Source organism: Myzus persicae, unplaced genomic scaffold, assembly GCF_001856785.1.
Source record: "Myzus persicae strain clone G006 unplaced genomic scaffold, MPER_G0061.0, whole genome shotgun sequence".
NCBI classification, from domain to species: Eukaryota; Metazoa; Arthropoda; class Insecta; order Hemiptera; family Aphididae; genus Myzus; species Myzus persicae.
In genome coordinates this window covers 1-11760 of record NW_019100566.1, presented here as the reverse complement: position 1 = coordinate 11760, position 11760 = coordinate 1, and the positions used below count along the sequence as shown (strand labels likewise).

The following is an 11760-nucleotide window of genomic DNA, read 5'->3' as shown; positions in this document are numbered from 1 at the left end:
ATGTACATGATTATAAATTTTAATCAAATATTGTAAAGTCAGTTATTAGTTATTACTTATTAAAATTTTAATTTTGAAGTACCTATAATGAAAATTTTGTTTTTGCACATTTTTGCACATTTTAACATTTGAATAGCACATTTCTTAGATTTTAGCTGCACAAAAATCCGGTCTTTAATGTCTGTAAATGTTGCATAAAAGGTAATCATATAGAAGTTTCTCTTTTGTCGTACTAATTTAGCTATCAAAACAAAATTGGTTCAGCAGTACAATAATTTGTTATTATGTTCTATGATTGTTTAAACTGAGCATATTTATATAAATGGTAGATGAAATTAAGATTTTTCACACAAATGCAATTTATCATATATTACAGTGAAATACAAAATATAACAATGTTATGCTCAATGAGTAACATTTTAGTATTTTATTTTTTCTTCAAGGATCACACATAATTTAAAATATAATAGTATGCACAAAACTTTGGTCACACAATATTCAATAAAAAAAAAAGCAAAATTAAATACATTCAAAATATATAAGCAACAACATAACATATTATATTAGTTGTATTTGAGTAGCTATTATATTTTTTTTAATTATTAATCTATAAGCATTAAATCTTAATACATAGTTAAAAATGTAATACTAATAATAGGAACAAAACTTTTGTCAGAAAATATTCAGTAAGAAAATGAAAATGAGAATACAATCAAAATATATAAGAAACATATTATATAACTTGAATTCTCAACAAATCTAATTAACAATGTGATGGATGAACAAAAACAAATAAAAATATAATACATATCAATAACACATGCCTGAAATTGGCTGAAAACATTTAAAATGATTACCTGTACACTGTTATCTTTGCTATCATATGAATTTAAAATAATATAATTTAATGATAACGCCTGCTTTTGGCTTGACATGTTACACAATACCATGCTTGAAAACATTTAACAAAACTGCATATTCTATGTGTTCCATTAATACCACATGCGTGGCATAGTAGTATTTCCCATGATCCACTGTTACGAAAACAAAAAAAATATTAATGCCACTTAATTGATAGCACAATAATAACATCATTATAAAGATTCATATAATATAATTATGGCATTTAGGGGACGAAGTGGCCTAGTGGATATAGTATCGGTTGCAACGAGTTCAAACCAGTTCAAACCTCAGTCATGCACAGCACTTCTCTCCAGGCAGTCACGGTGTCTGAAGAGAGGCCACCATCCCCCACCCGGGCATGGCAGAAACCTATGGGTGCCCACTAGAAATTCTGCCAAACAAATACACACGTGTTCCATAACCCTACAGTCCCAAAACCATACAGTACCACAACCTACAGCTAATGGCCTCAGTTGCTGAAGCTTAAAAAAAATTTTTAAAAAAAATTATGGCATTATGTACAACATTATTAAGTGCTATTAAAGTATTATTTAATGTAAAGGGAAATTTTAATATTTCAATCAACATATGTCAACAAAGGTTAAATTTGACCTTAAATTGTTTTAAAAACAGACAATCATATAAATAAAATCTCATGCCTAAGAAATAACTTTTAACTAAATTAAAATAAAATAATAATGCATGAGAACTTTGTTCGTTCATTAACTGATCCCAAGTGATACATATTATGTTAATAAAAATAAATCTCTAAGCCACGTAATCAAAATAAAATATTGGTAGCACATAATAAATAAATGGTAATAAATTATTTATAAATATATGTATGTGTAATCTATAGTCTATACATTTGTAATAATAATATGTAAGTTAAAAATAAAATATTTATGGGCCGTTAAGAAAGAAAAATGGGCTGTCATTAACGTTTGCTGCAATTCAAAAACACAAATTCTTAAAACTGCAAATCATATTTTAAGGTATGGAGATGAAAAAATTTGGCACACTCTTAACCAGTATACACAAAACTTTAAATAAACTACATACTTTAATAATATATTTTAAATATATAAATTACTCAGTAAATTTAAAATATTAAAAAATAAAATATGAACCTTCTGAACCTTCAATAATTGTATATTTGTCAAGTGCTTCAAATAAGATAACATTAAAATATTCTTGTTGCTAGCATTTTGTTCTTTTAATAACTATATGTTTCTTTTGACATAACTATGGGTGAACTGTATTCTAAAGATTCTGATCATAATTTAGGGGAAGTGTACATTATAATTAATGTATAAGCACTAATTAAACACTCTACAATAGCACTGTAATGTTTAATTAATATCCAATTTTACAACAATGTAATGGAAAATGATGTGAAATTAAAATTGGAATAATGAGCATTGATTGATACAATTTACATAGTATGTGCTAAGATATTCAGAATGCATGTCTATATTCAGACATAGATACTAATTTACATATTAGTAAATTACATATATGGTTAATTTGATATAATAAGTTGAAAATGTATTATGATATTAATTTGAATTAAAAGTTACATTAATGTAAATTTCACATAACGTCGGCTAAGACGTAATACCTCGTAAGTAAAAAAAAATATGATATTTTAAGAATATATACATCGAAATTTACAGAAAAAAATATGGAATATTTTAATGGTAATATCACGTTTAGCTCATAATTTCCGAAGAGAATATAAACTTGGACGCAATATCGCGTATATCAATTATCAGTATTTTGTCAGAAATACATCGTATATCCACCTTGGACAAAATATTAATTACGTCGGCTGGCGCACTGATACCGCGGTAACTGCAAACAGATATTAAAACGGTTCTGTGGCCACAATACCTTCAATTTATAAATAGAAATAATAAATAGTTGTAATTATAAAATAATATAGAGTTCATAATCAATGACAATACTGATTATATTTTATTAAATCTAAGTTATCAATAATACTTTGATAGAAATAGGTATGACACAGTATGTTTGAAGTGTGAATTTCTCATTTTAACTTAATTGAATATTGTAATTTGTTTATTACATAACTTTATCTTGTTTGTAACTATTAAGTTGTATAAAATAATTCATAAGAATGGATGAAGACGAGATTGATTTTCTGCTAAAAGAATTGGATAATGATGATCAACGTAAGTTTCAAAAACATTATAGTTTAATTTTAATGTGCATTCTGCCTATGTCCAAACATAAATTAATAGTATCATAATTAATTACAGTAGTTATGGTTACTAAGTAATCTCTTTATATTTCTTCTTTTTACAGAGTGGGATGAAATAGTCCAAGATAATAATAATATTAGTATGAATTCTAACAATATTGATGATAATTTGCCTAATGAAAGTAAGTTTTCAGTAATATAATAGTTTATAATATTTAAATTACATTATTCAATTAATGTAACTTATTTTGTAATTTTATAGTTGACCCTATTAATATAAACTTACTTTATAATGAAGAAACAGAAAATTTGTATAACTGTACAAGTAATATTATACTGAGTGCTGGTGTTATGGATCAACACAATGATTTTTTACATTCTGAGAGTGACAATAATGGTTCAATTGACATACTCAATGGTGATACAAATGAAAAAAGAATTAGAAATAAGAAAAAATTCCGAACAAATGGAAAAGAAATTCAAATCAAATATTACGTATGAAAGAACAATCATATTTAGGCTATACAGGTTCTAAAGAAAAGGTAATCTCTCACAACACAAATAGACAAGCTAAAACTATGCTCCCTACATGTACTAAAGTATCTTGTCAAAGGTCTATTAAACGAAAGTGTAATGAAATACTGGAGGATGACAGGTTGAGGGTATTCACTGATTTTTGGTCCAATCTTAGCTGGCCAGAAAAAAAGATTTATGTTACTTCCTTAGTAAAGAAAAACTAGTGTTAAACAGCGAAAAATTGATTCAACGGTGTCACGAAGAAATAGTTCTTTTTCCTATTTTTTTAAAAGTTAATGGAGAACTCTTGAATGTATGTAAATCAATGTTTTTAAACACTATTGTATTGGGTGAGTCACAAGTTCATCATTGGTGCACGACAAGAGAAAAATGTGAACTAAGCCCAAATACACCAAAAGTAAGATGTTTAAGGGATAGTCCAGATAAAAAAAATAGAAAATTTGTAAATAAATTTCTTGAACAAATTACAAAAATACCTTCTCATTATTGTAGGACATCAACTTCTTAACTTTACCTTGAGCCATACATACAATCAAAATCCCAGTTGTATAACATGTATATTGAGATGTGTAATAAAGAAGGAAAAGAGAATAATATTGTTTGAATAAACACATTTTATGACATTGTTGTGCATATTAAACCAATAATATTAGTGAAAAAAAATGGAAAGACCATATTGAAGATAAAAATCGAAGTGCAGAAGAAAAATGTCTGGACAAAGAAAAAGCTTTACTTAATGAAAATATACTGGTGTTTACAATGGACCTGCAAGCGGTTAAAGTCTGCCTATATCTTAAAGCAAGTGCTCTATATTATAAAAGTAAACTATGTGTGCATAATTTTACCACACATAATTTGGCAACACATGGGTCCCCTTGCTATTGGTGGGATGAGACCTAAAGTTACCTTTCAGCTTCATCATTTGTGAGTTGTATTATAGATCAAATTACCGAAGTCCATAACAAAAATACAAATCTAAATAATATAATACTTTGGAGTGATGGCTACTGCTACCAGAATAGGAATAATGTACTGTCAAATGCACTGTTAGAGTTTGCCATAAACAATAAGGTTGTTATTAAACGATAATATTTGACTAAAGGGCACACCCAGATGGAGTGTGACTCAGGTTCATTCAAATATTGAACGCAAGTTGAAGAATGCAGATATTTATTTACTTTCGGATTATATACAAATTACACTAAGTGCTAGGAAAAAAACCTTTTCCTTATAATGTAAAATGGTGTTATACATCATTTTTCAAACAATATCAAATTGATTTAAATAGATATGACTCATTAAGACCTGGAAAATCAGCTGTAGATCCAACGTTACAAATATAAAGTCACTTGGATATAATCCAAATGGCACTATTGATTTTAAAATTAATTTTGATGATGAGTACTCTGATCTCAGATTGGCTCAAAAGAAAAGAAAAAAAATGTGTAAAATGGCATCTCCTGTTATTTATGGTCAGCTTCGTGCAGAAGAATTGAAAATTCTCAAAAGTAAGTGGGAACATTTACAGCAACTGAAAAAAGTAATTTTTAATGATTGTCTTGAGTTCTATAATCGTATTAAATATTAAAACTAATTTAACTGCACTATTATAATTAATAATAATATATTAATGTCTATTTTTTAATGTTATAAAATATAAAAACAAGGCTTTAAAATGTTTTACTTTTTTTTTTGTATTTTTATTACATTATAGCTATAATTCAAGGACTGAATGTTACTGTAAAATTTTAGTTCTGTTTTAAAATAATGTATGGTTATTATATTATTATAATTATAATTCAAGGTTTGAGTGTTACTATAAAAATTTAGTTCTCTTTTAAAATAATGTTTAGGTAATTTTTAATATTTTAACTGTTGCTATACAATTTGAGTTTTGTTTTAAAATAATGTTTACTTTTTAATACCTCGATTGTTACCTATAATTATGTTTTAATAATAAAGTCAAAAGGCTGAAGTATTAAAAGATTTAATAAATAAAAACCCCTGATCCAACAATTTTTATTTAACAATGTAGTTAAATCAGTCAGCTAGAAAACAATAAAGTAATAATAGCTCGTATGTCAATATCCATTTTCAATATACTTAATGCAATACCTCCTAAGTCTAAAAAAAAACATTTTAAAAAGGAATTATATTTAAAACTACATTATAGACTAATGGAAAACATTGTCTTACCAAATTATTTAAAACATTGGCTAAACTAAATAAAAAAATTGTTTTTATAAACACAAAAATGTGTCTCCTGAAAAATGAATGTTTTTGACTTACGAGGTATTACGTCTTAGCCGACGATAAGTTAGGAACATACTGATTAAATAAGTACAACTGGCTCTTAGCGCACACTCCGACATACTTATACATGTATATATTACACATGGTACTGTTCGACTATGGGATGTAAAATTATTATTATTATTAAAAACAATCACTTACATCTTTTCTTGATAATTTTGTTGTTCTTTATGAGGACACAAACATTTTTCCACATTGCAACTACGCTTTACAGTCTTTGAAGAGGTATCTATGTGATTTATGGCCATGTTTCTGTTTACAGACATCAAAATTTCTCTAAACATTCCTGATGATTCACCATTACTATTCAAATTATCTAAAATGTATAATTGAATAGTTTAAAAAATATATTTAAATCAAACTCGGTAAAATAATAAATACGTATTATCATAGATTTAAATTTGTGAAACATATTTATTCAGTAAATAATTGAATAAAATAATTATTTTATTAACTTAAAAGTGGTTAGTTTATAGTGGTTTATTTTTCTGAAAATGTTGACTTCCGACATTTTACATTAACACCATGATTTTTAGTAACTTTTTTAATTTTGAGAAGAATCGTATTTAATATCATTTTAATATTTTGATACCATCATGTCTTGTTTTCTGATAAGATTATGTAAATCATTAATTGACTACGTGGTACATATCAGTGTTGTATCAAAAATACAATTTTGCATTAAACTCAACTTCGTTATTTCGACTACCATACAGTTAACACTGCCTTATATTATTTTAAAAAGACTATGTAATCAAAAAGATAAAATAATTTAAAAAGGTCTTCTTTACAAAGCTTATCTAACAAGATAAATCACCAAAAAACTGTAATAATAAATATTTATTCAATTCGGACATTCCCAAACATTTTGTCGTGGATTTATTAAACATGTGTAATCAATTAGTTGATTATTGATTTTAAGAGAGACCATCATAAAGTAGTTTATATTGAATCACAAAATATTTATGATGGGTTGATGCCATAAACCAATAACAATAAAAACCAACAAACCTAATTTGAATTTAAAAATAATCTATGTATTCAACAGATTTCAGTATTTATTGCCTAATTAATATTGCATTATATTATTATATTAATATTACATTATTATACAAAATTATTATTAATATTACTACCCCATGGGTACTTGATATTTTTTTTTAATTATTATTTTTTGTAGAAAAGAAAATTGATGGGTCAAAATAACAAAAAGATTGAGAAACACTATCATAAGATATTGCATATAAAAATAAAGCAATAATAATAAATCATACCTGCAACGGCATTACATGTTTTACAGCGCCAATCTTGGATACCATGAATAAAACTGCAAACCCTATGTGTTCCATATAAACTGCATGTTTTGCACAGTACTATTTCCCATGATCCACTGCTTAGAAAAATATATATGAATGCCACTTTATATAAAGTACAATAATAATATCATAGTACCTATAGGTACATAATATTATATAATTATTTCATTTTTTATGACATTAAGTTTATTCAATATAAGGGAAATATGTAATATTGTACACAAGTCAACATAGGTTAAATTTAGACTTTGAGTTGATATGAAAACAATTATGTTAATAAAAGCTTATGCATATGGTGTGACTTTTACCTAAATATAAACAAAATAATAATACAAAGCACGTGAACTATGTTAATTTATTAAGCCCCAAATTATATATACTATTTTAATAGTCATTTGAATTAAATAAATACAGTTATATAACCCCGACAAAGTATTTGGTAGGATTGAGAAATGTTTGAGTTAAAAGTAAAATATAATTTCCTCACTGAATACTATGTTTTTCCAAATTTTGCTAGTCTATGTAGTAAATCAAGACTTCTATCTTATGATTTCATAAATAATAAAGAAAAATGTCCCAAGTTGAACCATGTCAAACCCACAAACATGTTTAAAGTTTAATGAGATTTGTCAATGTTCATGATGATGCCAAAGAGTTTTATCATAATATATTTCAGCCAAATGAATAATCTACAAAGAAATTGAAGGAGTTTCTTTACCTAAATACCTACGATGTGAATGTAATTTATTTATTTTATTTTATTATTTTTTTATGTACTGACTTATAATAACATATTTTAAGATAATAAATAATAAGGTTTATGACTTATAACAAAACAGTTATTTTAATATTAAATTTATAAATTGATTTTAATTTTAATTTGCATATTATTACTTGTAATGTTCATTATAATGCTATTTTAAATTTTCACTCACAAAATGTTGACTTCTGGTTTTAATTCTAATAAATTTTTATACTTTTAACTGTTTGAGTAAAATATTAAATACAATTCCTTTTATAAAATATGTAAAAATTACAAAAATAATAAGTTTTCAGTAGAATTTATAAATTGCATGTCAAAACGAGTTATTTAAAACTAAAAAGTAATACTATGTATATTATATTTTGTACATTTATTTATATAGTTAGGAATAACTTTATTTAAAGGCTTTTATGTTATAAGAATTTAAAAAAATATTGATAGTATTTATTATTTGAATTCAAATTGTTTTTTATATAGTGTTAACAATTTTATACACTGAAACATATAGAAATGTTCCAAAATAGTTTTAAAGATTTTTCTGCAATAGGGCAAGATATTACAAAAAAAACAACTAAAAATAACGCAAGCAAAATGGTTTAGATTCACGGCTGATACCATTAAGCATGTAAATATTCATGAAAGTCACAATACACTGAAACCATGGACACCACATGTATAAATACGTCAAAAAAACTTTAAACCTAATAATTTATCTATTGAATTTTTACCACCAGCATATGAATCTCCAGTGGCCTTAACAAAAGAAGAGAATAAAGATCTTTTAGACATGTGAAAGTATATGCCTCCACAATACAGTGACTTCAGTGAGCTATGGTGAAATATGTAAAAATAAAAATGTGATTTTTAAAGAGTAATAAAATACCAAGTTTTATTAATATTAGTATTTATGAAATCATTTTAATTTATAGATGAATATTTACACAAAATAATAAAATAATGGTAGTCACAGAAAAAATAATGGAATATGTAAGAACCGTGCCACGTGCATTCAAATTACATTTTTTGTTTTTTTTTATGATGTTACTGAATAATTTACGAATTACTTCATAGCACATTTTTCCAACCAACCCTTCAATTAATGGAATAGAATATTCATGTCAGAATAGATGTTATACAAAACTTGAATTTGATCTACTACATGTACATGCAATATGTGGTTGATGCTTTCATTGGATATTTGGATCTGTAGGATAAGACTTTAAAAAGTGGCACATAAATACCAGGTTGCAAGAAAAATATATTAATTTAACGGTTCAATACAATTTAATGGAATAATCATAACCACTAAATCATGTTTAAAGGACCATTAGCTCACTATTGATTCGTTTGATGTTTAGTGATTGTTTATGCAACCCAGCAATAGACTATTAAAATAGACGCAAATAGACTACCTATATTAAAATTGAAAAAAATGTTAATTTATGTACCTATAATTTGAAATAAAATACAAACCGATTTAAAATTTAAATTCAAAACTCAATAATAGTCAATAAGTCTACAACTAATGGTGTTCATGAGTAGGTAATAATAAATAATTAATATTTAATTTTTTAGACCTGCTATACAACCGCCCAAACAACGACAGGTTTCTTGTAAATGGGAATCAAAATTAAAATCGAAAAAATATATAGTTAATATCTTAATAATAATAATAAAAAAATAATAATAATAATAATAATAATAATCAAAATATAAGAAAAATGATGTTCTAATTCTAATAAAAATCATAATACAATTAAATCAGTATTGGACAATATATGGATGTGGAAATATATAAATCATAAGGTAAAAAATCAATAAACTATTTTCAACTTTAATCAGAAAAAACAAATATTGATAAACGAAATTGAAGTTAAAATCAAAATTATTCATTTTGATTTCAAACCCTGCAACTACTATTAGCATTATTATTAATGTAATTAATTAAGTACTTACGACTCTATTTGGTAGTTCCTTTTTTCTTTAAAAGGACACATACATTTATAAGCATTGCATGACTTATATTTTAGAGAAGAGTTGGCCACAGTTTTCGAGCAATGAGCCATATCTAACGGATTCAGTGACGAAGAAAGACAATAGTATAGTGTTGCTCTTACAGTAGCTGATTTCAATTTCCAATCACTATTATCATAGACAGGATATGTAAGCATTATACATCTAATACTGAAATATTACTCCGCCGCCGAACAACGGCTGCGGACGACGTGACGCAGTAATGGCGAGTTGTTAATAATGAAAGACGTACCATGTGACGTGTACTGCCTTTGAACAATCGCAGTGGAAGCTCAGCACTAACCTTCAAGATACGCTTTAAACGGTTGACGCTGGAACGCTGAACTTTAAGTTACGCTTTACACGGTTGACGCTAGAGCGCTGACAGGATAATAGCATTACGGCCGAACTGGGCGCAGAAAAACGTGTTTCGTAACGACAAACGACTAACGACGCCACCGGCTTTGAGCGGCAAAAAGTGATTACCACGAGGCTGGTGTGAAGGACGAGGTAGTAAATCGTGTGCCACTATAATTGCGATCCAGTATAATAAATTTCACCGAATCGACTCCAGCGCCTCCAGCTGATACGAGTAAATAAGTGATACACCTTGCACCTCCTGCTATCACACGACGGTTATCGAATACTAGGCATGTTCTGTAGAAAAAAAATATCGATAATATCAATATCGATATATCATAAGTCAATTTATTGATATCGATATTTTTAAACATAAATATCGATATTTTGATATCAAAGTATCAAACAAAAAATAATGCACATACAATTTTATAACTTACAAATATAACATTAAAAATTGTGTATTAATTAAATAATTACAACGTCAAACTTAAAAGTTGTTAAGCAGATTCTAGATTACATATTTACATATTTAGTTCACTGTTTAAACTTTAAAGTTTAAATATTCCAATATTTTTCATCCACTGATGATAAAAACGTCAATTTTTCAAACCTCTTAGATAGCAATCGAGAACGACAGTCAGTTAATATATTACCAGCCGAAGAAAATAACCTTTCTGATGGTACAGATGAAGCCAGAACATATGCATATTTCAGTCCCAAATTTGAAAGACATTTGTAATGACTATTTTCCCAAAATGTAACTGGTGATATTGTACGATCTTCAATGTTAGATTGTAGATATAATTTAATGGAAGGCAAGTATGAGTCATTTATATTAGTAAGACTTTGCTGCGAAACATGCAAATCATGGTCATCCCATAAGCTGTCTTCAAGAACTTGTGGTTGTGGCCTGGTGTCAGAACTTTGTTCAATTTCAGTATTATTTGAATTTTCATGAAGGGTATTGGTACGTTTCATCTCTTCATGTATAAATTGAACTGCATTAGCTGCATTTAATGGTCCTCGAAAATGAATGCGTTTAAATCGATTATCTAAAATTGTAGATACTGCTAATAAACTAATTTTTTCTACATTCTGGAAACGTTTATAAAATTCTATTTTCATTTGATTTAATAAATTTTGAGCTTCTTTAGTTGTGCACATTAAATTATTTAATTTTTTATCCAAAATAGCTATTAATGGAATAACTTTACTAGCTGAGACATGTTTTTCTGTTGAAAATTCTTTAGTTGCAAGCTCAAACGGACAAAGCATTTTCACTCCTTCTTTAAGCACTTTAATTTCATATTGTGATGGAATTGATGGTG

At 26.7% G+C, this 11760-nt stretch overlaps 1 protein-coding gene across 2 annotated transcripts; it reads right to left on the bottom strand.

Annotated features, from left to right (window-relative positions):
- Nucleotides 1-595: 595 nt before the first annotated feature.
- LOC111033458 (G2/M phase-specific E3 ubiquitin-protein ligase-like) lies at nucleotides 596-10662 on the bottom strand. 2 transcript variants are annotated; one of them, XM_022314196.1, is made up of 5 exons: nucleotides 10323-10662; nucleotides 10013-10198; nucleotides 7252-7370; nucleotides 6119-6293; nucleotides 596-1034 (listed from the first exon to the last, which is right to left on the bottom strand). In XM_022314196.1, the coding sequence occupies exons 2-5, from the start codon at nucleotides 10120-10122 to the stop codon at nucleotides 905-907; spliced, it is 534 nt and encodes a 177-aa protein (XP_022169888.1). In that variant the 5' UTR covers nucleotides 10123-10198; nucleotides 10323-10662; the 3' UTR covers nucleotides 596-904. The 2 variants fall into 2 exon arrangements, with proteins under 2 accessions (XP_022169888.1, XP_022169896.1); XM_022314204.1 differs by having other exon boundaries at nucleotides 604-1034; nucleotides 7252-7367; nucleotides 10323-10658.
- Between the last annotated feature and the right edge of the window lie 1098 nt (nucleotides 10663-11760).